Source organism: Myotis yumanensis, unplaced genomic scaffold (genome assembly GCF_028538775.1).
Source record: "Myotis yumanensis isolate MYYU_CA2020_CCGP unplaced genomic scaffold, mMyoYum1.0.hap1 SCAF_13, whole genome shotgun sequence".
Classification (NCBI taxonomy): Eukaryota; Metazoa; Chordata; class Mammalia; order Chiroptera; family Vespertilionidae; genus Myotis; species Myotis yumanensis.
The window spans coordinates 21,826,428-21,852,966 of NW_027223764.1; the positions used below are offsets into that span (position 1 = coordinate 21,826,428).

The 26,539-nt window shown below is 46.2% G+C and overlaps 1 protein-coding gene across 1 annotated transcript; it reads left to right on the forward strand.

Annotated features, from left to right (window-relative positions):
* The first annotated feature begins 7,082 nt into the window (after positions 1-7,082).
* LOC139021861 (sodium-dependent serotonin transporter-like) lies at positions 7,083-24,831 on the forward strand. Its single transcript, XM_070432602.1, has 15 exons — positions 7,083-7,163; positions 7,641-7,658; positions 8,159-8,592; positions 10,709-10,843; positions 11,261-11,480; positions 12,248-12,386; positions 12,936-13,070; positions 13,422-13,525; positions 14,779-14,906; positions 15,158-15,270; positions 15,972-16,103; positions 17,144-17,243; positions 18,707-18,807; positions 20,731-20,898; positions 23,666-24,831. The coding sequence occupies exons 3-15, from the start codon at positions 8,253-8,255 to the stop codon at positions 23,738-23,740; spliced, it is 1,890 nt and encodes a 629-aa protein (XP_070288703.1). The 5' UTR covers positions 7,083-7,163; positions 7,641-7,658; positions 8,159-8,252; the 3' UTR covers positions 23,741-24,831.
* Positions 24,832-26,539: the final 1,708 nt, after the last annotated feature.

Here is a 26,539-nt window from a genome sequence, read left to right on the forward strand (position 1 = left end):
TGCTGGACTGCATTTTCTTCTGCCTTGAAAACAGTTCTTGGGGATGGAATACAGCGAATGCAGGATCTAAAAAGAGGAAGACATTAAATACAGCAGCAAGCTATCAGACTACAAAAAAAATAAACAGGAGAAAAATTAAAAAGAATTCCTGCAACCCACTTAGGTTGGATAAGTCAATTCCAAAGAAACCCTTCTCATTGTTTTACCTTGGAGATGGTTTCCCTAATTTGTTGAATGTTGCTTTCTATTAATTGAGAATTGTCAGAAAGATTAAAACAGCACATTCCTTCAGATTCCTCACAACCATGGTTATGCTACAACAACAAATAACCTATCGCTGCTCAATTCTCTAGAACTGCCTCCCTGACCTGGTCCAGCTCTTGATTTATCCCACGTGTAGCCCTGGAAGTGGCATTCAGGGCTTTTACCATGCCACAAGCGAACCAGGTCACTTCTACATTAAGGGAGCCCACCATCACCAGCATTTAAAAAATGGCTAAAGCAATATATTCAGCAGGGCTCCACAGGGGGAGGTCGTCTTTGCAGTCCGGTGCCATGGCTGTGAGAAGGTCTCTTTTGGTTTGGACCCTGAGATGTTTTGGGGGCATAAAGACTGTCAGTCGTCCTAAGGAGCAAAGCCCCCTGTTCTTCCTGTTGGCAGGGATATAAATGAATAAACAGTTATCCCACATTTCAGAAACCAATCAGCCTGCAGCTTAGTATGTCCATTACTATAAGGGAAGGAGAAATGATCAGAACAATTCATATCGTAGTTATTAGATACTTAAAGACAATAAATAGAACACCTGCTAAAAAGTCAGACATTCACCACGGAAAGTTACTGTGGCAACCTTTAGAGCAGCGGTTCTCAACCTCTGGGTCGAGACCCCTTTGGGGGTCGAACGACCCTTTCACAGGGGTCGCCTAAGACCATCGGAAAACACATATATAATTACATATTGTTTTTGTGATTAATCCCTATGCTTTAATTATGTTCAATTTGTAACAATGAAAATACATCCTGCATATCAGATATTTACATTGCTATTCATAACAGTAGCAAAATTACAGTTATGAAGTAGCAACGAAAATAATTTTATGGTTGGGGGTCACCACAACATGAGGAACTGTATTAAAGGGTCGTGGCATTAGGAAGGTTGAGAACCACTGCTTTAGAGAAAACATCCCTGCCCAAAAAGAATAGAATCCTATATAATAAAAGCCCAGGGACCAAAAAGCAGCACGACCAGAACAAGTGGAACAATTGGGGCCCCTTGCCCCGGCCTGCCCCGGCCTGCCCCGGCCTGCCCTGGCCCCGGTTGGTCCCCATGGGGTGGGGCCGACTGGACCCCACCAGTGCACAAATTTGTGCACCAGGCCTCTAGTAATTCTATAAATTAGCAATAGGTGTCCCAATGCCTATTAGGCAAAATGTAAAGGTCCGTTCTACATAGGTTCCTCCATTGCCAGCTTTAGAGCAGTTGGAGTGGAGAGATGCATGTCTAAGGGTCTCGTCCACTTCTCCTCTGGTTGGCCCATCGTCCTTGCTCTGCTTGTGTCTGTCTAACTACCTACCACATCCCCCATCAAGGACCTTGACTCTGAATTCTTTCATGGAAAAGGGGTATAGGCTCTCTTATGAAAATACTTCATGCTGAGGAGGGACAGAAGTTTTCTTTCAGAGTCAAGAGATCCTTGCTCTCTGTCAGAGGGACAATGAAGCCTGGACACAGAAGGAGGTGGCAATGGTGTCTAGAAGAGGTATTCCCTAAGTGTGAGTAAGGCTTGTAACCTGGTGGAGATAAACTGTGTTATAAAATTTAGTACTATTGGGCAAAAGTTAGGAGAGAAAGAATTACGACAAATGGTCTGGTGGAAGGAAAAAACATTTCAGTTCTAATAATTCTCCACTGAAACACAATCCCCCCCCCCACCCCCGAAAACCACCCTCATTTTTATTAAAGAGCCAAATTAAGACCAATTTATTTACAATTTAGCCTGATTGTATAGGCTTTTAATATATATTCCACACTTCGCTGGAATCTCATGATCAAGCTTTAATTAGCCCCACAGGGCAAAGAAGCTGAACCATGTAGCTGCCATCAGGTTTGTCTGCAATACCCATAGACTTCGGTGAATTCCTCAAGTTGAGGTCCCTAATGATGTCTTGAGGTTCCTTCCTTGCCATCTCTCAGGAAAGCAACCTTCGTTCCAACCTTCGTTCATGGAAAGACTGCCATGAACCACATGACCAAGCAAGGTACCAGGCTTTCTCCAAGCCCCTCTTATTGGCTTCATTCCTTAAAATCATGTTTAGGCATTTAATTATCACTGAAAAGATTGATCATAAACCCTTCATTTTGTTAGGGGCAGAAATAGAATATTGGGGACCAGCTACAGTTATAAGAAATAGTAATCATGATGGTTCTGTTCTGATTAGAGAAAGCATATTCTAACTTGGCTGAGAGTTGTACGTCCTGGGACATGGGAGCTGACATCGGAATGTAGTCATCCTCCTTTCCCAAGAACAGTTTATCATTATGAAAAGATTTACAATCTCGTGGCTGAAGCTGTCTAGTCCTGGAGGCACCCGCTCTTGACCACCCCCAGCCCCTATTACCTGTGATCTGGTCCTGGGGCACCTGGAGGCGCCAGCCTTCTGCGACCACTCCCCGAGCCCGCATGACTTGTAACCTGTAATGTTAATACCGTGCCTACTTTCCCATGCCTGTAATTCCTACTTTCCCACGTAATCTTTGTCCTTCTACCCAATATAAACAACTGGCTTATAGGGAGAGGAGAGCAGATTTCTGTGGATGGCCTGCTGCTCTCCCACACTGCCGAAATTATTGGAATAAACGTTCACCTGTTATTCAACCCTGTCTCTGCTCAATTGGCTGAAGTAGTGACATGCAGCCAGAACCCCTTGGTTGTCCGGTTACATAACCTGGCGACTCTGGTGGGATGTAAGCAAGGGACTACTCTGGGTGAGTATCAGGGATCTCCCTTGCTGCCTGGACTGGGGTTCCTGGGGCTGAGGCCTGGACTTTTTTATTCAAAGCACTGCCAGGAATTTTTCTGTTTTGAATCCCAGCTGCAGCCTCGTCTCACCTAAGATGTAAGTTGAATCAAGCATTTCTGTATGACAGGAGGAGGAATCAGGTGAGCCTGACCAGGTCCTGGTGGCAAGGGACCTCCAGCAGTCCTTGCCTGGTCTCTGAGCCCTTAGTCTGATCCACTCTGGGACGAGATACATTGCTCTGCTTCAGTAGTGTTTTAAACGCAGGGCATTCTGAGGTTTCTGTGGCTGGACAGACAAGGAGCATGGTGTGAAGCTCTTGTTTATGGGTTGTGCGCACCTATAAATGTTGTACATAGAGTGTCCCTGTTGATGGTTGTTTTGTGTCTCTTCGTTGTTTGGTTTAACTTATTTAAAGATGGGGGCATATCCCACTTTGCTGTAGGGTCTCAGCTGCTTGTGGCAGACTGAACCCGTGGCAAGGATTGCAGGAACGTCCCAGCAGCTGCCGAGTTCTTACTCTTGGGGACCCTCCTTGCTCTCCCTCTCAAGGCATCAGCCGCCTGAAATTCTTAGCTAGTGAGAGTTTTGTCTGTCTGTAATGTAAATTGGTTAAGGATGTTCCTTGCTTGCTTTCTAATCTTTTGAGGACTTGGTTTACTCTTCACCGTTTTATGAACACAGGGAATCCTCTGTTTCTGCTGTTTGGGCCTTGGGCCACTCAGAACCAAAGGCCATTTGCTCTTCTGGGTTAGTGCAAAATAAGATTCTAAGGCTAATGTCCCAGTCCCTCCTTTTGGGATCACTCACCTATTTGCTTTAGGGGTTGTTTTTGTTCCTATTTTGAAATAGGATAAGATCTCTTCTTATACGCAAAATTTCATGTTTTTACAGTCTACTCAGAAAGACAACTATGAGAAATAAGCCTTCTAAACCCCCAAAGTTTTTCTCCTAGAAGGGCCAGATCTGCAGAAGTGCCCTCAGGCAGGGGCCACTCCCACTTTGTAAAGGAAAAAAAAGTCTTTGGTAACAAAACATTGGAGTTACACTAGTTTAAATAGTAGAAATTATTAAATATCTAGGTATTTTGAAATAAGTTGTTACTGAAATATTAATTAACCTGTGTTTGCCTAGTTTTGATCTCTTATTACAGAAAAGTCCAGTGTGAGTTTCTGTGAACGAGGTTTTGTGTGTTGGCCTTTAAGAGGGTGCCCGTGTCTGTAGTAGACTCTGTCTCTCTCTGCCAGACGGGATCCCTGCTGAATTTCACAGCCAGAGGTTATACGTGTGCTTCGTCCCAGCTCTGGTGCGCTGGGCTTGGGGTCCTGGTTTGAAGATGAGACCCCACACTTCTTGGGGGAATTTTGCAGCTGAGATATCTCTCCCGAATCTCAGCCACCAACATCTCTGCCCTTCCTACGAGTCTCGATGTGGCTTCTTTCTGTAAATCCTTGCTTATAAGACTTCTCTTCAGCTGGTCTTCAGTTGGTCATTCAGGTTGGTTGCTCTATCTTTGAGTTATAATTCTAGTTTGATCCTGGGAGGAAGTGAGTGTAACATCCAACTACTCTGCCACCATCCTTGACAAAAATACCCTTTTTAAAAAAAAAAATGCTTTCAAGAGAGCATTCTCAGAAACCAACCTTAACAACCCTTAGTTCTATATTCCTGGGCCAGCTTGCTCTAATCATTGCTATCTGCTGGTCTCAGTAGAAATAGCTCAAAAATGCTCTGTAAAGTCAGGAACAAGGGAAAGGAGTCGGGATTCACAGGCAGGACCCTGCAGGCAGAAGGGGGCCTAGGCCAAGCCATCTGCTCTTAGCCAACCCAATTAGTTATCAAGAGGGATTTTTATTCTCATTGGGAGAGGCCTAACAGTGAGTTAAAGAAAATATGTGGGGGGGGGGGGGAGGAATGTGCATCTTTATCAATTTGGGGTTTCAAGTAGTTGTAACATATGTGTTTGTACCCGAGTTCCTATGGTCAGGGGTGGGAGCACAATAGGAGAACCTCAGAAAGCAGAGCTGGATGAAGAGACCAACCTCTGGGAAGACCAACATCTGAGTCGGCTGAGGGACGCTCTTAACATGTTTCCTTATGACTTGGGCCATTTCAGCCTGTTGATCACTGTTTTAACTGCTGGGATATTTCAGGAAACAATGTAATGTTCTGAACAAAAATAGAGAGTAGTGTGTGTTCTTGTAGGAGCTGCTCATGACAGTTGCTAAGAAATCAAGATCAGATAGCCCAGAGGCGTGATTCAGTGGTTGAGTATCAACTTATGAACCAGGAGGTCACGATTCGATTAGTGGTCAGGGCACATGCTCAGGTTGTGGGCTCCATCCCCAGTGTGGGGTGTGCAGGAGGCAGCCAATCAATGATTCTCTCTCATCATTGATGTTTCTATCTCTCGCCTTCACCCTTCCTCTCTGAAATCAATAAAAACATATTTTATAAAAAGAGAGAGAGAAAAGATCAGATAAATGCCTTGGGGGCTGAGGCCCTGAAGACCCTGAAGACACATGGCCCTCGAAAAGTCCACCAACACATACATTTTTCAACTTCCCTGAAGAGTGCTCCAAAGGAGGAAGACCATGAAATCTAGAACAAATCATTTGACTCCTGCAGCAGGAAGGGGATGAGTCACTAGTATGGCTACCAGTAAATGTTTTCCCCCTTCCAATGTATTCTCAGAAAGAGATGAAGTTTCATTCCCATTGACCAGGGTGGACATGCTGGAGAAAGGTTGGGTGATACTCTTTAAAGTTTATTTTAAATGAGAGGAATGTTTCAGTTCTAAAGATAAGAAGAAGTATATTTTGAGTAAAGTTTTGAAGGTGGAGAAAGAAAGATCAGGCTAGGAGGGCCTCAGTCATGGGCGGGTTCCGTCATGGGGTACTATCTGGTTGCATGTTGTAAAGCTCCTTACTTCTGCCATCTGATCTTCCAGTTCTTCAGTGTTTAATGTGGAAAGCATGTTGTTGATATAGAATGGAGGGGAGTACAGAGGCCTTCTTCGAGCAATGCAGCCAGAGATTAACAAGTTCAGGTTGAATTTAGCTGTATACTTAAATATGTTGACATTCCACCTTTTCTCTCTCTCTGAGAGAGAGAGAGAGAGAGAGAGAGAGAGAGAGAGAACTTTCTTAGCCTCATAGTTATTTATGGTGGATGAGAGAATGTGTAGTTATTTCAAAAGTTCATCAGTTTAGTTGAAGTCCCAGGGAACAGGAAGAGGCTGGACAGCAGTGTGAACATGATAAGAATGGGGGTTTTATTTAGATTGCTCTTTGTCAGAAATTTATATTCTTCTATGAGTGGTATTTGTGTCCTTGAGCCCAGGATAAGGTCAGGGGTGGGGACCAAACAGCCAGATAAGGTAGAAACCAGTACACCTACCCCACCCCTTACGTACATACACCCTCTACCTCCATAGAACTGGTTTCCCTTTTGTTGCTATAATATTTTTGGCAACAATCAATCCCTTTAGAATTTTTATTTTCTGCTGTACAGAAAAAAAGAACTCAACAAACTTAAAACTCCAATTACTTGTGTCTCTGGGGTTCATGTCTAATTCTTGCCATGATATTTGTGTATATAGTCATCAGTGTTCTAATCTACTACATTGTGTTCTAATTTTTCACTCATTATGTTTTGTCTTTACATTCCCATGTGTGATAGTTATGTTCACTAAAAGTCCCCAATATGTAGGCCACATACACTATCATTTTTATTAGCTACCAATTCCTAGCCATCCTCCAACTGTTGGATTTGCAAAGTTAGGATAAATCTTTGCAGTTTGAATAGGGGTGGCAGTCATCCCTAGATGTCTTTTCCTAGAAAGGTATGTGATCTGAGCTAAGCAGAAACATGTTTCAACTCCCACACTGTTTCCAGAGTTGGAAAGGTTCAGGCCCAGAAGAAATGAAATTAGCTGGAAGGTTTTGGTTGCTTACTATTTTATAACAGGTTATAGGTTTAAAGTCCAAAAGGGCTCGAATTCCTACCCCATGTTTGACGTCTCAGACCTCAACCCAGAGGAGAGCGAGCTGAGCTGACTTTCCTACACCCTGACACACGACAGTGATGTGAAGGCTCAGGGGACCTGGCCCAGCCCTCTCCACCACGGTGTGTGGGGACAGAGGTACCAGCCATACCGGCATCTGTAGCTGCCAACCTACTTTCTCTGGATCTTCTGGGGTGAATCAGAGGTGCCCCCGCTGCCCATATTGCAGAATAACAAGTGGGTTAGCCACAGGAGTTGCTGGGAGTGGCAAGAAGAATGAATGGCGAGCAGCAGTGCTGTGTAAGGCCCGGTAGGACCTTAGGGAACATAGAAAGGAGAAGCATAGATGGACCGGACACAGCCAGAAGCCAGCTAGGAGTTGCCCAAAGGTTTTTAAGAGCTGAGCGACAGGGAGAGTGAAAAAGTCCAAAGCTCAGGAGCTGCGGGTGCCTCATAAAGGGCGGCCTTTTCACCTCTGTCCTTTACTATTTTCCTCTTCATGTAAACACCTGTAGTTCCCATAAAATATCCTTTGAGTGTCCAGCTGAAATGAAAGGACTGTCCTTATCTGCTTGCAGGCCAAAACTGCCTCTTTATTTGTTATTCTTTTCCCAGCACAACATCCAGGACCAAGTGAGTACTCCGGGGAGCTTTGATGAAGCGAGCCCTCTTCTTACATTCTTCTGCGTTACTGGTAAACTCCAGCGTGAGATTCCAGTCCCAAGTAAAGTCAATACTCTGTTCTCAAATAGAGCCTGGGAAGGACCTGGGTGATTTGCTGTGGGTTTTTTGTTTGTTTGTTTTTTAAAAATCTTTTAAAAAAATATGTTTTTTATTGATATTAGAGAGTGAAGAAGGGAAAGGGAGAGAGAGAAACATCGACCGTCTGCCTCCACATGCATGCTGACTGGGAATCAAACCTGCAACCTGGGTACTTCATTGTGGTTTGATATCTTGTATAGGTTGACGAGTGTAGTTGATTTTATTGACTCTCGTAGCAAATAGGATGTCTCACATTTAACAGATGCACTTGCAATTCCATTAACTAGTGTAGGTTAAGATGTATGATGAGTTAATACTAAAGCCAAGTAAAATGCTTAATTCTATTCTCCTTTCTCTGTGTGCCTTTCCAGCAGAGCTCTCAATCCCATTGACATAGATCGTGCACCAAGAATTCAGTTCAGGTTCTTGGCAAATGGGCATCAGCATCATCCATTAGCCAACAGGATGGAGATCACATCTTTAAATTCCCAGGAGCAGCCAACACTGTGCAAGGATGGAGAAGACTGTCAAGAAAATGGAATTCTACAGAAGGGTGTCCTCACCCCTGGGGATAAGGAGTCCGGCCAGATCTCTAATGGGTACTCAGTGGTTCTGAGCCCCAGTGCAGGAGATGACACTCAGCACTCCATCCCAGCTGCCACCACCGCCCTAGTGGCTGAGGTTCACCAAGAGGAACGAGAGACCTGGGGCAAGAAGATGGACTTCCTCCTGTCGGTCATTGGCTACGCCGTGGACCTGGGCAACGTCTGGCGCTTTCCCTACATATGCTACCAGAATGGAGGGGGTCAGTATCATGGGCCACGAGCAATCTTTTCTGTCTTGCTTAACCAATATGGGTCTGGGAACATGATTGCTTAGACATAGAAACTTATCAAAAAGATAAATCTCCAGACTAAGTCTGCATGTCTCAGGCTCTCTGAGCTGTGAAGCTGGGTGAAATCTCCCAAACCTGACCTCAGCAGATCTTCAGCATCATTCCCCAACATTAGTGATCCCTTCTCCTCCCTGCATTATCCAAGCTCCACTTCCACCCAATGAGATGTGGGGGTCACCAGTTTCACTATGCTGAGCTCCTTCACTCCTGCTGGCAGATTCTGCTCAGAGGAGTCCAGAGAGGGGAGACCTGTGGCAGGAACAAATGGGTGGTAGCTCTAGGGTCCAGACCCTCCTGGGCCTTTGGACCTGTGTGAGACCAGAGAAGGGTGTCAGCTCAGGTCCAGAGTCATAAGTCACAGCCTGGGCATGATCCAGAGCTGAACCCAGGCAAGCATGACATTCATACCAATCCCAAGCCATGCATGGATGTGTCTCGTGTCTCCAACAAAAGGGTTAGGTTTTTGAGGCCAGCGACTATTTCTTGTTCCTCCTTCTACCCCTAACACCTTCAGAGCAGTGAACTTGTAGATTATGAAAAATAGTAGGCATGGGGGAAAAAATAGTAGGCATGGATATGGGAGCCCCAAAGAGGGGAGTGAGTAGGTATGGGACTGACATTGGACTTGCCATCAGAATAGGAAAAGGACGAGAGATGGGAGTCAAATCAGTTGATATTTATTTTGACAGGAGCTCTGGCAACAGATTTGGGAGGACAGCTAAAATGAGGTTGCAGGGGTTGGGGGGGCGCAGAGAGGGGAGGTGGGAGGGCGGGGTAATTCATTTGTGTCCATTGCTTAACACAGAACTGCCTGTCTTTGCTGCTTTTAAGGGCCATGGTCCATGCAGCTGCAAAAGCAGTTCCTGTTGAGGGGAGGGGAGCCCAGCACGCCCTGCCTGGGAGGAGCAGAACGTTATCTCCAGCTCGGGAGGACTCACCTTTAGCCTGAGTGTTACTTAAGGTGCTGGGTCACCAGTGCTACACTCATTCCCTACGGTGAAGTCAGGCGAGCAAAAACCCTTTGGACAAATGCCACCAAGAGAACACAACATGGTTCTTATTCTCAATCCAGATTTCCCCAGATTGTAAATTAGGTGGGGCCTTTCTGAGCGACACCGACTTCAGGCTTCTAGGTTCAAAGCACTTAATGGGAGGGTAAGTTGTCAGGGGAAATCACAGCTCATCCATCCTTTGGGCTAAAACTCAGGCTGCAGGCGAGCGAGCAGCCTTAACTTGGCATTTCCACATTCTGCCTCAGCCATGAGAGACCAGCATCGCCAGACATGCGGCAGCTCCGGCCTTTCTCAGCCTGTGACAAACTACCCTGTTCGGCCACATCCGCCAAAGTGGCTCAGGAGGGAGTGTTCTGGCTCAGTGGAATTAGAGAAAATAGCTCGCTATCGATAATCAATAGTGAACAAAGTTCTAATTCAGTGACTCGTAGATTATTGCAGCTGTTTGTCACGGAGATCTGATCCAAGGTTCCCAAACGCCGATCCATGGACTGGTTGCATCAGAAATCCTAGGGAGCTTAAATATTTTTTGTGAGACCCATACCTGGAGCTCCTGCTTCAGGAAGTCTGGGTAGATGTATGTTTTTAAGCCCACCAGTGAGTATGATGGCTGGCTGGGTTTGGGAACCTCAGCTCTCTCCTCAACCCAGTCATTTGATAGGGGAGCCAATACTCACAGAGGAGATGTGGCCCCAGGACCTCCAGGCAGTTAGAAGTGGAACTAACTTGTCCCAGTGGCTGTTCTGTTGACTCCCAAGCCCAGCTTTCTTTCCGTTTGCTCTCTGCCTCCGCCAAAACCTCACTTGCGCTGTGCAGCTATGTCTGCTGCTACTGGCAAAGCACCAAGACCAGCGGAGCACAGTGTGGGGGTCACTCAGCATAAGGGCCATGGTCCATGATGCTGGGCATCAGGTGGCTCTGGGGTTCCCGGTGTGGACCCTGGCGTGCGGATCAGTTGGGCCTTCCTGGGACAGATGAGGGCAGGGAGTAAAATTGTCTTTCATCTGCCTCAGGGGCGTTCCTTATCCCCTACACCATCATGGCCATTTTTGGGGGGATCCCACTCTTCTACATGGAGCTTGCGCTGGGCCAGTACCACCGAAACGGGTGCATTTCAGTATGGAGGAAAATCTGCCCGATTTTCAAAGGTAACCAAAGGCTTGAGTGGGTGGGTTGTCCAAGAAGTGGTGATTTCCATCATTGGGCGGGAGCTGGGGACCTTCTGAAATTAGGCCTTCGGTAACGCTGGGAGATAACTTGAGCACAATAATTAAGTTTTGACTGCTCAGGTGGTAGGAGACTATTAAAGGAAAACAGAATAAGTGACCATCCAAAGTAAACTGAATAGAAAACCTTAAAAGCATTAAGAGCACACACACACAATTTCTGAAGCATGTGACCTTGCAAATCCATGTAAATCATTTTACCACATTGTCGCTTTTCCACCGCCTCCCGGAGTGGCAGCCCCCCTTCCCCTCCCCCATTGCAGTGCCCTCCAATGCCCTGTTCCGTCTTTCACTGTTTGGCTGCCTTTCACACTTGGCCTCCCTCACCCTCTCTCCCAGGGATTGGTTACACCACCTGCATCATTGCCCTTTACACCGCCTTCTACTACAACACCATCATGGCCTGGGCACTCTACTACCTCATCTCCTCCTTCACCGCCGAGCTGCCCTGGACCAACTGCAAGAACTCCTGGAACACTGCCAACTGCACCACCTACTTCTCAGAGGACAACATCCCCTGGACACCCCACTCCACGTCCCCTGCGGAGGAATTTTACAAGTAAGTGCCCATAAGTGAGGGGGCGGTTTGTTGAGGGCGGGCCACACCCCTGGGGTTTGGCCCAGGCTGGATCTGGAGTTGGGGGACTCTACGTTGAGTGCTCCGTAACCTGGCTCTCTGTGCCATCTGGTCCTTTCCGATGTGCCATGCCAGGCAGCTCTGACATCCCAGGATGATCCCTACTGTCTCATTCCAAAATTCCTCCCCTGCTCCAACCTCCCTTCTTCCTGGCCCCTCCTCCCAGCCGGTGTCAGGGAAGCCAAGCCTCTGCCCACTTCAATAGTCTGAACATAGTCACATAGTGTCTAGTCTCATGTGTTCCCTTCCTAAGTGGGATCTACCCTTTGGAAGAAGATACCTGGAGTAGGGAATATTCTTTAACGCTGGCTTTTGGCAATGGCAGCCCAAAGAGAGTGCTCAATTGGGGTGGGGGAGGGGCCTTCTACCCACACATACAAATCCTCATGGCCCTGAAGCCAGTCATGCTGGTCACGTCTCCTGGTTGGTCAGGCCCGAGCCAGGCAAGGAGAGACCTGAAGGCTGCCTTGGGGCTTAGTGTGTTCCCCGGGGTTGGTCGGCTGAATGTGTTGGTCTCTCCTTCAGGACGGGCAGAGCCCATCCCAGCTCTTACTGAGGCTTACTGACCACCTGGTGCTCGCAGTGCCGTGTCCATTCCTTCTCTTGGCACCTCCTGCAGGTGTCACCAGCTGTGCGCTCAGGTCACTGTTCGAACCATCTCCTGGGCCTTTCTGTCTCTTTCACTCCAGGCGCCACATCCTGCAGATCCACCGGTCTACGGGACTGCAGGACCTGGGCAGCATCAGCTGGCAGCTTGTCCTCTGCATCATGCTGATCTTCACTGTTATCTACTTTAGCATCTGGAAAGGCGTCAAAACATCTGGCAAGGTGAGGAGACTGACTGCTGATCCAGGCCTGCCAAGCGGCCCAGAGGCTCTCAAATTCAGAACTCGGTAGCTCAGACAGCCATAGACAGAGGGACATTTCCTTCTACACCAGACATAGCCCATGATGCTCAATCTCTCTTCACCAAATCTGTTAGGAAGTTCTAGAAATGGGCCAATCCCAAGAATGATTACATGATTTCTAAAAAATTTCTTTAGCCCCCTGTTAATGTCACCATTAATAATAGTGGCAATAACTTATTGAAACCCCTCGTGGACCATGTCCAGTGCTTTATACACACTGGCTATTGATCGTTTCCTGCTACATACTTCACCCACTTACAGGTGGGGAGTGCATTTGGAGGTAGTAAGTACCAGCAAGCGGTGGATCAGATCCCTGGCTGATTCCAAGCGCTGTGATCTTTCTGCCACACCACCCTGCCTCCTAAAATTACAGGAAAAAAGGAAAAGAAAGGGAGACTTTCTTAGGGGTTTTTAAGAATAAAAGACACCAACAGCCATGTGGGGATAACCTGTGTCTCCTTCCTCACAGGTGGTGTGGGTGACAGCCACCTTCCCTTACATCGTCCTTGTGGTCCTGCTGGTGAGGGGGGCCACCCTCCCTGGAGCCTGGAGGGGTGTTCTCTTCTACTTGAAACCAAACTGGCAGAAACTCCTGGAGACAGAGGTAAGATGATGAGGAAAATGGTGTGCACCTATCTGTCATTTTACCAAGTGAAGCTAGTCCTCCAAATAGGATAGTAGCAACAAGTAAAATTTGGGTTCAATGGCAAGTTTGCAATGATGCTTTCAATCAGAAATACGAGCATGAAAAGTACAGCCGAGGGCCCTGGATTGGTTTATGCCTACGCGATAAGAAGAGAAATCGCATTTGTTTGCATCTGAGATGTGGCCATCCCTGGAACGAGCCTTGAGAGCTGCTTCTTTGTGTCTGCACACAGCCACGAGGGCGCTGGCCCTGCTGGCACCCCGTGTTGGCCCAGGTCTCAGCCCTTACCTTACCTCTGCTGTGTTCCAGGTGTGGGTAGCTGCTGCCTCTCAGATCTTCTTCTCTCTTGGTCCTGGCTTTGGGGTCCTACTGGCTTTTGCTAGCTACAACAAGTTCAACAACAACTGTTATCAGTGAGTATCACAGGCCCTCCAAGCAAAGCTGAAAAGTGGGATGAATATAAGTCAGCCGGTTGGGAGGAACCGATGGCCTCCATCCTGGCTGGGCTCAGGCCATGTTGACACTCTGACCCTCAGAGATGCCACAGGTCCCTGACCAATTTACCCATGGCCAGAGCCTCATCCGGGCCACTCAGGGGTTGAGAGAGGCCCCAGGCCACTTCCACTTTGTGAGAGTCTCTGTATACTAAAAACATTAATTCAGAAATTCTAAAGCAGGTTTATAAAAATTATAACAGACACTAAATGTTTATATTTGACTTATTGTATTTAACAACACAATTACAATGTGATAATTTGTTTATGGATATAGGATGTACCCCCCCCCAAAAAAAAATGTATACATACTTTGAATAATTATTAATTCCAATAGGTTAAATCTGAAAAGAAAAAAAACATTAATTGAGCTATTAACAATGTATGTGTATACATCTTTTGGGACATCCTATATATATACACAAAAGAATGATTGAACCATGTTGACCAACACAAAATGCCATAATTTTTGTGGCAAATCTTATTTCAGAAATGTTGACAAAACAGAGAGCATTGCACCAATTATGATTTAAATATCACTCATCATCTTTAGAGTGGGCTTTGTTTTAATGTTCTATCACAGATGGCAAGGTGCAGCAATCAAATTATGCTATTCATAAGATAATTACAGAACTTGTTTTTTGTGTGTGTGTGTTTTTTAAAATGAATTTACATACAACCCAAGAGATATGGCCTTGCGTTAGGACACCAGCCAGAAGTCCGATGATGAGCTCTTCTGTTAAAAGTGTCAGGACATCACCGTGGCAGCCTTGTAACCTCATTTGCACATAGTGTCAAAAGTCTAAATCTGAGGACTTAACAAATGTGAGGCCAAGGTCCCCTACTGGCTCCCACTCCAGCCCAGGCCCCACTTCAGAGCAGCGTGTTTGAAACCGAGGGGTGGACGCTGTGCTGGTTCACAACAGGACTGTATTTGAAACCCACCCCTAAGCTGCGGTCCTCCCTGCCATGTGTGCCAACCGTGGCAGCTTGTGCTTCGAAGCTGATCCCAGCAGCCTGGGAGGCCGGGCGCTGGGAGTGGGGGAGGGAACACCAGCACAGGCTTGAAGTCCCTGTGAGCGCAGCCGGCTCACCCTTGCCACAGCTGGAGACAGATGCTCCTCAGACTCCTGACTTGGAAATGCCTCAGCCCCTTGGGTTTTCTGCTCCAGAGACGCCCTGGTGACCAGTGTGGTGAACTGCATGACCAGCTTGCTCTCGGGGTTTGTCATTTTCACGGTGCTTGGATATATGGCTGAGATGAGGAAGGAAGATGTGTCCGAGGTGGCCAAGGATGCGGGTAGGACCTTTGTTCTGTTTAGGTCCCTTACTCCCGATGAATTGCTTTGCTGCTCGTTGGATCTTTTCAGTATCTAACTTTTGAGTGATTTCTAAATGTTTCTTTTAAAATTTTCAAAGATTTTAGAGAAATTTAATGCCTCGGGGAGCTCAACCCTTTCCAGGCCATGGTGGGAATGGGGCGGCTCCCTTGTACCCAGTACTGGGGCCTTGACTACACTGTGGGCTTCTCCTCCCTCCCCTCTGTCTCAGGCCCCACTCTCCTCTTCATCGCATACGCAGAAGCCATCGCCAACATGCCGGCGTCCACATTCTTTGCCATCATCTTCTTCTTGATGTTAATCACACTGGGCTTGGATAGCACAGTGAGTGAATGGGGAGGGAAATCTGGCTCTGGGGAGGCAGAACGGGGGGGGGGGGGGTGTGGGGGGGGGGAGGAAGGGGAGGGGAAGGAGGAAGTTGTACCCATTCCCTTCCATCCTGGCCTGTCCCCCGTCCCCCCACCCCCCACACCCCCTCCCCCCCACCCCAGGGGCTTCCGCAGCCCATTGTTCAATCCTCATCAACTGTGCTTATCCTCCAGTATCCTAGAGAGTCATTAATGGGGTGACTGTGTGTATGTACACAAGCACAGGCCAAGGGCTCAGCATATGTAAACTGTTATTACTGTCCACTGTCCCTTGACCAGATGGCAGCAGCTTGACCAGATGGCCAAGGCAAGGTCCCTCTGTGTCTCAGTGCCCTGCCACCCAACGTTCAGTTTGATGCTCTGCACTTGGCTTTGAGCTGGCTTTTCTGGTGCAACTAAAGGCTCCCCAAGAGACCTCACATAAAAAGTCCTGTCCATATGTTATATTTTCTTTCCTTCATGTCCTTTGCGATGGGTTCTAAGTGAGAGTGTAGACAGAAAAAATATACTTCCAAGGAGGGCTGGCGAATAGGGGGAACTGGTCATGACCAGCTTGGCCGGTCACTCGGCAGTCTTAATCTCTCCCTCCGGTTTGCTGTCCTAGAAGGTAACGGATTTGTCCCAAAGCCTCCCTGTGACCATCTGTGTGTGTCTCAGTTTGCAGGCTTGGAGGCGGTGGTCACCGGTGTGCTGGATGAGTTTCCCCACATCTGGTCCAAGCGCCGGGAGTTGTTTGTGCTTGGTGTGGTCATTATCTGCTTCTTTGGGTCCCTGGCCACCCTGACCTTTGTGAGTACCACGACCCTCAGCTTTGAGTCAGCCTCCCCAGAGGCAACAGAACACTACATGAAGCCGCTCCTTTCCTTCCATCCCACATGGTGCCCTGGCTTTGGGGCTAAAAGAAGGGCTTATAAAAGGTTGTGACTGCTTATAAAAAGCTTGCCATCAAGGATAAAAAGAAAAGATGGTTCTGGTGGCGCCTGTTTGTAGAATCTGTGCTAGTTATCCGGAGGCTCTTCACATTTTACAGAAAATCCAATTAGATTTCAGGGTTGGCAGGATATGTTGAGAAAAACTAAGATTTGCTTTTCCGGTTTATTTCCAGTCCTTAGAGCTGCTTTCATGGCAATAATGCCCTCATGTCTTCATATGCAGAACATCTGGAGGCTGGTGTCCCATGTTTGTAATGTCACCTTGTCTCCTCCAGAGAATTCATAATGGTGAAGAAGTGAGACCCGCTCCAGGGTTTGTTTGTTTGTTTGTTGTAGATGAAGCAAATACTGTACAACGGGCATTAGATAGTACCCACAGGATCCCGGGCTTGTGTCCTGACTCAACGCAGATTTTGCAGATATGCATCTTCAAGCCATGACTCCAAAGTCTGTGGAGCTTCGGTGGATGGTGACATCCTGAGCAGGACCCAAGGGGTTTGTGAGTTAGGGCAGAAGGCAGAAGTGTGGCCAAGGTGCTCAGTGGGTCTGGTATTGTGGACTCTCCCAGATTCAGTCTTTAGGGACCGGGATTCTCCAAAGTCAAGTACATAGTAGGTGTTTGGTAAATTGAAGAAAGTTGATCAAGGCCCTTTTGAGTTAGTCCCTCAGAACTTAGTGGGGAGAGGAGACAAGAAGAGAGTGCTCCCTAGGGACGAAGAGGTGTCTGAGGGGGCGAAATCTGGCCCAGCCCGAGAAGGCCAGTCCGAGAGATACATTAGGTTCAAGGTGGGCATTTTCCAGAATTATCCTTAGTTAAGAAGCTTCTTTTGGCCCCTATGGGAAAGCGGAGGCAATGCCTCAGAAGGCCCCTAACCAGGGTCCCGATCTCCTTTCCAGGGCGGGGCCTACGTGGTGAAGCTGCTGGAGGAGTACGCCACGGGGCCCGCGGTGCTCGCCGTGGCCCTGTTAGAAGCCATTGCTGTGTTTTGGTTCTATGGTAAGATGCTTCCTTCCACCAGCCACTGTCCTTTCTACATCAGCCCGAAGCCCCCAGAAGAGAGAAGGGCTGATTTCACTAAAGGGTAGGGCAGTGTGCAAGGTGCCACCTCCTGGTGGGCCTGTAAGATAAGCTCGGCTAAGCACCTTCTTCCAAAACAGGTCACCATCTCCTCAGCACTCTCTACAGCAGGTTGCTCAGACCCTTGGGAGGACATTTTTTCTTTCTGAGTGTAAATGTCTATCCAGTGGAGACAGGCTAAAGCGGTTTCCTAATAGTTCACCCACTGTGGATGCTTAAGATCCTGGCTGGCTCTAAGAGCTGGACACAACACGAGGAACTAGCGCACAGCGAATGCACTTGCAGAGTGGACTGTTGTACAGAGTGGTCCTCAATTTGAATTTCGCAAGTACGAGCTCCCTCCAAGCCCTGAGGCAGAGTTTAGGAGCTTCGTTTCTAGGGAAGAGGCAAGAATGTTCCTGTTTGGATTATCTGCCCTAAAAAAAACTAAACAAAAAAACACACACAACTCTCTTGGTCCTGGGATGGAATCTGATAAAGATGAAACCAACAGGAACAGAGATAGTGAGCTGACACAGGTCCATTGGCAGGAGTCCCAAGAGCCTCTGGGTGGGGTGGGGAGGGCACTGGCAATTGAAGTGAATAAAGACAGCAGGTTCAGAGATGCCTGTCTTTATCTTTAAAATCAAGGAGTGATTACTTCATTCTGAAATGTATTCATTTTCTTAGTTTCTATGATAGTAAATCAGCATTAGCCTGTTCGTCATTCTGCCTAATATGAGGAAGGGGTCCCCATATTTTGAGTTGCATGTGAGTTCAGTTTTTTAAAAAGAAGTCCTCCCCATCTCAGCAGTTCAGACAACAAAGTGTGTGCATCACTGTAGATCTGCCCGAGCTATTGCTGGGTGCTCTCAGGGAAGTAAACACAGAGCTACCTCCCTTCCCCTTCTCAATTTCTCACCAGTCAGAGTCTCACTTCTACTTCCATGCAGCTTCCTTTATAGAGGAGCCTTGATTGTGACCTGGCACGTGAATGGACCATAGTGTGGTTAACATTTTCTCTTGGAAGTTTCCACTGCATGGTTAACATGGTCCAAGTCAGTCTCTGTTGAGCAGGCTCATCATTCCTAGGCAAAATTTAACTTTCTTTTGTACAGTAACAATAAAATAAAATATATGCTGAGATCTTAGGAAGGCAGTGTGGGCACCAAGAGGGGGCTTTCGGTTTCTCCCCGAATGTCCACCTACTCTCCCACTCTGTGTTGCTTGCTATGAAGTGAAGTTCTGTGACAAGTCCCCCTGTCCCACTTTCAGACCAGATTGGTGCCCTGAGCCCCTCCCATGAGACATTTCAGAGCTGCTTCTTCTCTGAGAATCAAGGGATCAGACAGTCCATGTCCTCTTCCTGTCGATCAATCTCTCTCTCTTTCGGGTGACTGTAGGCATCACTCAGTTCTGCAGCGATGTGAAGGCAATGCTGGGCTTCAGCCCTGGGTGGTTTTGGAGGATCTGCTGGGTGGCCATCAGCCCTCTGTTTCTCCTGGTGAGTTGTCATTTTCCTCCTCCTTCTGGCCCTGGAGAAAGGTCCGTGTAAACACATAAAAAATAAATTGTATTGAAGTGTAATATATATACAGAAAAGGGTGCAAATCCTAAGTGTACATCTCAATGAAATTTTATAAATTGAGCACACTTTTTTTAAAAAATATATTTTATTGATTTTTTACAGAGAGGAAGGGAGAGAGATAGAGAGAAACATCGATGAGAGAGAAACATCCATCAGCTGCCTCCTGCACATCTCCTACCGGGGATGTGCCCACAACCCAGGTACATGCCCCTGACCGGAATCAAACCTGGGACCTTTCAGTCCGCAGGCTGACGCTCTATCCACTGAGCCAAACCGGTTTCGGCTGAGCACACTTTTGTAGCCAAGACCATACCAAGAAACAGAAACAGGGCCAACACTTCAGAAGCCCCTCCTGTGTCCCCTCCCAGTCGCTGTGACCCCTATGGTAGCCCCTCTTCTGACACAGAGTCATCTGGGCCTCAGTCACCTTATTGCTTCACTCCCCTGTTCAGCAATGATGATAAATAACATTTATTGAACATTAAGGACCAGGCCTTAGTGCAAAACTTATACACCCATTGCCCTTTTAATCCTCACAATAATTCCATGAAGTAGTACAGTTCTAATACCCTGTTGTACATTGAAGGAAAATGAGGCTTAGAGACGGTAAGTAAAGGATCCAAAGTTACATGACAAGTAAGAGCTGTTCAAGGCCAGGGAAGGGTTTATCCTGAGGCCCTGGGAAGGGTTCTGGTAATATTGTGTCCATTTTTTAAAATATATATGTTTCAGAGAGGAAGGGAGAGAGACATAGAAACATCAATGAGGAGAATCATGGATTAGCTGCTTCCTGAATGCCCCCTACTGGGGATCGAGCCCGAAACCCAGGCACGTGACCTGACAGGGAATCAAACCGTGACCTCCTGGTTCATAGGTTGATGCTCAACCACTAAGCCAAACCAGCCGGGCAACCACACAAATAATTTACATTATTGTCTTCTTTATGACTATAAAATAATTAAATTAAATCTAGAGCAATAATGATGTTAGCATAGTGGATACTAGGTAAAAACTGATATTTATGCCACCGGTTTCCCTAAAAACCAAACTGAAATAAGAAAACTCAGAGCCTGAATGTTGGAAGCATGACATGGAGTTTTTCTTGGTTAAAATTTTCACAGAATTTTCAAGTAAAGAGTGTATTAAGCAGCGTTTTCCCTCCATTACTCCTTTCATTATGAGGGCTGATGGCAGGCAGTCATTCATTGTTGAGACGCCTCAAGGCACAGCCAGCCTTGTTGAAATCCCAGGCTTAAGGCAGAAAGCAGAGAGTCACGAACAGGGGAGAGGAGGAACACAGACCCAGGAGTCCAAGTCCTCTTCGGGTCTTAAGAGCCTTATTATCAGCCCTGGACATAGGTACCGTCCATCTGACCAAAAGCAATCACGGCCGGGGAGTGCAGGAGGAAATGAAAGCAAAGCAAAGAGGAATAGGAAGCCCAAAGCCTGGCAGGGGCCGTGGAGGGGCCGCCCAGCTTATTGCTCCACCGTCTGATTCGAGGAGCCCAAACCACTTCTGACGGATGCCAGTCCCTTCCCCTTTGCCCTGAATGGGGAGCTGTAATTCCCTTAAATAACATTCTGAGGCCTTGGCATCCCCACGGTGGAGGTTGAGGTGGGGGTAGGGGGGAATCAAGATAAGCACCTGGCTGTTTTATTTTCACAGAAAATTAGGCACAGAAATCAGTGAATTTTTTATATGAGAGTTCAATCTAAGATATATCATATTTGGGGAATTTCCCGAAAGTATCTTAGATTTACACTTGGTGTTCGTAGTACCAGAACTGTCTCTGGCTGCACAGATGTTATTTTTAATGTTTCTTGGAATTTCTGTTTTAGTGTGTCATTTGCAGTTTTTTGATGAGCCCACCACAGCTACGACTTTTCCAGTATACTTATCCTCACTGGAGTATCATCCTGGGTTACTGCATTGGAACCTCGTCTTTCATCTGCATCCCCATATATATGATTTACTGGCTGATCATCACTCCAGGGACACTGATGGAGGTGTGTGCATGCGTGTGTGTGTGCATGTGCGTGTGTGTGCTTGTGCATGTGTATGTGTTCAGACTGGTAACTGAGGAGAAAAGGGTTCGCATGTTATGCTCTATTCACAGGAGGTAAGTCCCCTACATACACCACGCAGACCTCTGATGGCTGCCACTGACAGGCATTCCCCATAAACCTCAAATACAACAGCAAAGGAGCGAGCTGGAAACTCAAGAGCACCATAGTGCGCAGCGCGGGGTGTGAGTAGCGTCCTAAACTTACTGGATAACTACTTTGCCTCCTGCTTGCCATTGGCGTGGACATCAAATTTGTGGTGTCTGGGGCAATACACACATTTTGATTTAAGTGGAGATCATGGTGGGAAATGTCCACGGTCATTTTTTTCTAACAGCAATGTAACAAGGGCTATTTTGAAAACCATCACTAAATAAGGATGTTGCAATAACATCATAGTTTTAGCTTAAGCCACTAGAGTTAAAAAAAAAAAGTTGCCATTATAACAAAGTTTGTTTCTTTAATTAATAATGGGCTATAAAATTTTTAATAACAGAACATGACAATTTGTATAAGATTGTGTCTTTTTCCAGGGCATCTTCATGTAGATTATCCCATTTTGTCATCAAAATACCTTGTGGGCAGGTATTATTAGGAGACAAAGGTATGGAGGCTGAGAATAATGCTGCTCAAAATTTCCTTATTTCAGTGACTTGTCCAAGGACACACCGTACAGGGAGGCTCAGAATCCAGGCCTTCTGATTCCTGGGTGAAGGCCCTTTCACTCTAGGTGCAGTTTCTCTTGTGTCCTCAGTTTGCCTTTAAGGGTTTGCTAAGTGTAGACATTGGTGCTAGAGGTTAGGGAAAGATGAGTTGCCATTTTTCATCCTGTGTTGCTAAAGTTAGTAGTCTAGGTCACCTAGAAGTCTGAGGGTGGATGCTTTCGCAGGGGATAGCTCCAAGGGGAAGAGTGGTACTTGTGGAAAGCGAGGAGGGATGGTACTCTATAATGAACTGAGAACTGAGATGGGATGGTCCGTGGGCTCTTAGAGACCAATACACTCATCTTCCTAAAACATTTTAAAAGAAACATGAAGCAAGAGAACATGAGGCAATTAAACATCAGCTCTTCTTGAGAACTGAGTTCATTTATTTTTACAAACAGGAAACTGAATTCTAGATGAACAGAACTCTGCAAGGAATTACTAAATTCCTGCATCCAAACCCGTCCTATCACCACCTCATTCCTCCCAAAGGGCTTTGGGCTCTGGTGTTGCTTGAAATACATACTCAGACCTACCTAGAGTCACTACATTTATATCTTCAGGTTGTCCTTTATGGCAGTCATGACGGTCCACTGGTTCTATTGACTCAAACCCAGACGCCAAGGTCAGGGGTAGGAACTCAGGTTAATAAATGTCAGTATCCTTTGGTCACAGACTGCACCTCGAATATTTGTCATCTTTCTTGCAAATCCCTCCCATTGGTCATAAGGAAATGCCACCCAAAGGTATATAATTAACAGAGCTCAGATCCATTAATAATAAAGGTGAGGCTGATTGTAGGGCTATTAGTAATAGATCAAGGCAAATTGCCATAGGTCACCAGAGAGGGAATGGTGGGTTATCAGTAAGTATCATGATACAGCCAGCCAAGGAGGGGTGGGAGGGACAAAACCTAATCAGCTATAGCAAGTTATGCACCTTCTCTGAGCCTGAGTTTCTTCATCTTTAAAATGTGCTCATTTGACTGGATTAACATTTGCCAAATGTTAATGTATTTTAAGGAGCAGTAGTTCCATAGGATATCAATAGGCCTTATGCTTGGGGAAAAGATTTAGTTTCAAAAGTTTTGGCAAATGCTAGATTAAGGCAAGCTAAATAGGTTTCTTCATTGTGGGACTTCGCAAAAGCCTTACCATGCTGCACGTTTGGTCTCTGAGAGGGATAAAGCTTGCCATGTGTGTGTGTTTTTGCCAAGAACACCAAGGGACTATAATTCATCATGAATACCATACTCGATGGTCTGTAACATTTTATCTATGAGGGAGGGAGGCTTCATATGAAATTTTGGTATGGGTAAAAAAAAAAAAAAATGACTAAGAGAAAGGCAAATTGTTTAACTCGTTTGGGCCCTAGCCATACACAAGGTTGGAGTTTGTGGAGTGAGCCACCAACTTGCTCACCTATAATTTGGAGGGTATCCCATGCACCTGCAGCCTGCAAGTCTCAAGGTTGGAAAATCAGCTTGATTGGGTCATTGACAGAAGCGCCTCCCTGGTGACTTACACACTGATACTGGTTCCTCACAAGTAAGCGTCCAACAGCGACCCATTGCTTAGATTACCACCTGGCAGAAGGCCAGGATCCAGCACTCACTCTTTTCCCCAAGCCCCACGTGGCCACAGGAAACCTCCTCCTTCCAGGAAAAAAAAAAAAAAAAGATGCATTTTCCCAGGTTGTCAAAGGCATGTTATAAGCCCACAGAGGTTCTATCAAAGGCTTATCATTTTCTCCCATTAGTGATATAATGACTTTCAAAATTAGTTTACAGATGCTTACAGTTCCTGAATATTCAATTTTAATTCCTACTTGAGAATGAATAAATTGGAAATTCCTTTCTTAAGGAAAGTCAAAGAGACTATTCCAATTTACTATTAAATGCCGTTAAATGCCATTCAAACTCTGTTTTAATATTAATGTTGAAAAAAATTTTTTCAGGACTGTTAAGTTACAGGAATGTTTGTAACATCATATTTCCTTCCCAACAGCGTATTATTAAAAGTATCACTCCAGAAAAACCAAGAGAAACTCCCTGTGGGGACATCCACTTGAATGCCGCATAAGACGCTTCAGTGAGAGGAAAGTAGCTTCCCAGCAACCTCTGCCCCAGTTCCGACAAGTCCCACCTCATCTTCTCCCTCTAAGTGAATGAGTTTCCAGCTAAGCCTGACAATGGCCGGGCCTTCTTCATAGAGACTCAGCCCCAAAAGACTGTGGTGCCCAGACTCTTACGGCCTCCAGCCACTTGTTGCTGTGAAGTCTCCTGGACAGATGACCATGTTAGACCCTGTGATGCAGCTGCACTGGACTATCTTGGATGCATGAGGGTGTGTGTGGAGGTGATGAGAACCACCATATATCAGTTAAGGTTAGGTCTAGAATCAAGTCTGTGAATGTCTCCTGTATCATTTGCTGTTATGATCATTAGTATTGTGGGGGGATAGTAAGAAGCTGGGAAATTCCTTGACAAGTGGAATAAGGGGAACGGAGACAATTAAGCAAGGCCAAGCAATTTGAGCAATTTACAGCCAGCTAATGAATCACAAGGTTTTATCTTCCCTAACCAAGGACACTTAGGAGCAAACTGTTTACACATTCCAGACTGTCCCAAGACAGACCAGCCTCAGTCCCTCTTCGATGACATTCTTTAACAATAAAAGCAACCAGAAAATAACCCTGACCCCTCTATAGGAACATTTTGACAAATCAACATATTCAAGGACACACGTGGAAAGCTAATGAATATTCTGTTCAGACCTTCCCCTGAGACTTCCCCAAGGAGTCCCACCTGCCAAAGATAAAAAGCCTCAAGACAAAGGACCTACTATGCACTCTCACTAGTGCACAGCCATGCCTTTATCCCTGCTGTCTTTCTCCTAAACTCTAAGGGTCCCCGCAGGACTTGCAACCAGGAGGGCAACGGGCAATGGCAGCTCATCCCAGGCTAATCCCCTGAACCTGTCTCCAAGGCCCCCTTTTCTCTGACTTTACAGTGAGCTAACCGCAGCCCCACCTTGGTTCACCTATTTTACTGCGACTTCTATTTCTCAGTGAGCCAAAGCAGTCCTGCCTAGGCTCTCTCCTGTTGCTTCTTCTACCATAGCGCTCCCTTTGCTGCACTGTCCCAGCTTTAATAAACATATTCTCAAAATCACCTGGACTCATATTGTGAAATCTTTCCTGCACCGAGTCAAGAGCCCACACACTACTGGCTGGCCCAAAGCAGACCCACTCCACGCCTAGACCCTGTCTGGTAACAGTATCAGGCGCTTGTTTTCTTCTAAAGTTGTCACTGTTCATGGATGCATAGACCAAGTAGGAGAAAACAGGAATGCTGTCTTGCTAGCCATATATTTTCTCAAGAGCACAAAATTCTATAGCTGGATCCACTAGAGCCCTGTAATCCATGTGTTGCTGGGGAGTCAGGAGAGGAAGATATAAGGAACTAAACTGAAAAATAATTTGTACATGTGAGCATGTATTTCTGTGTGTACTGTGTTTCAGGATATCCTTACTTATCTTTATTTCAATATTTTGTGCCCATTACAAACTATATGAATTTCCTCTAAGTTTTCTTACATTAACAAGTTCCACCTACTCAACTGTGGATGTATGTTATTTGAAGAGTGTAATTGCTACAACATGCTCTGCCTCCTTTTCCTTTCCCAGTGACACTACTTGAGCTCACACACCTTTTTTTATGGGCCAGACTTTAGCATTTGCTGAACTTTATTGCCATCTTTATCAAAATCTTAAAGGGAATAAAGCCTAATCAATGATAAAACAACTCAATTATCTAGCTCCATATCACTTCAGTCATATATGTAAATCAAATTTAATTCTAATTGCCTATGGAAAGAATATCCATATAGCAGAGGCTTGGTTTTATCCATTTATAGTTCTTCTTCCTCATCTGGGAACAAAGCCTGGAAATGAGAATGGGGTAGATCTGACTACAGAAAATTAATAGGAGGTTGAGTAGTGATCCAGGTGAGGGCCAAGGCTGGAGTGAGAGCAGGGCAAAGGTGGCAATCTTACATAGGAGAATCTTGTTGGCAGATTGGCTCAGAGGACAAAAGAGAAGGAAGGAGGTGAAGATGACATATAGGCCAGGAATTTTCTATCCTGATTATAGGCTATTGTAATGTTCTTGCAGACCAGCGACTTAGACTGATACAACGAGGAAAGGCTGTTTTCTTCTTAGTTATTCTCCTAATATACAGAGGCTATACTCCAGGCTAATTTGACATAAAGAATACTGAGTTTACTGAATAGATAAAACAGGGAACTGATTTGTGTCACAGAAAGTGAAAGCTTAAGATCTAAAGAGCCTTTTCCCATTGTTTAAGTCACAGAACTGTTCTCTTCTTCCTTCTTTCTCCCTTCCTGCCCCCGAAATTCCCACAAAGGAGAACAGACAGACTGCTACCAGCATCTGCCACACTTCCTTTCCTCTCTCTGCCTTTTTCATGGCCTCTTCTGTTACTTTTCCCCACTGGCTTAGCCAGGCTCCCTTCTCCTTCTGGGCCCCTAACTGGCACTGGCCAGTTAACCAAGCTGCGTCTGACAAACAGCCAGCTCCTGCGACTTTGGCTCACATGCATCAGAAAGCTGCCAGGAACACTGTACCTCAGGACACACACATGCCCCTCCCCACCCCACCCCAAGTAGGGCCAGCACAAGAGAGGAAAGAGAGTGAATGATGGGGGTTAAGGCTCCTGGCTCAGGAGTCAGGAAGATGAATGGCCTCTGGTAAGTTATGTCACCTTTCTGAGGTTCAGGCTTCAGATCATAATATGGGGAATGATAATAACACCCCCTCATAGAGTTGTTGTGAGGCTGACTATCATGGGAGTAGGTTA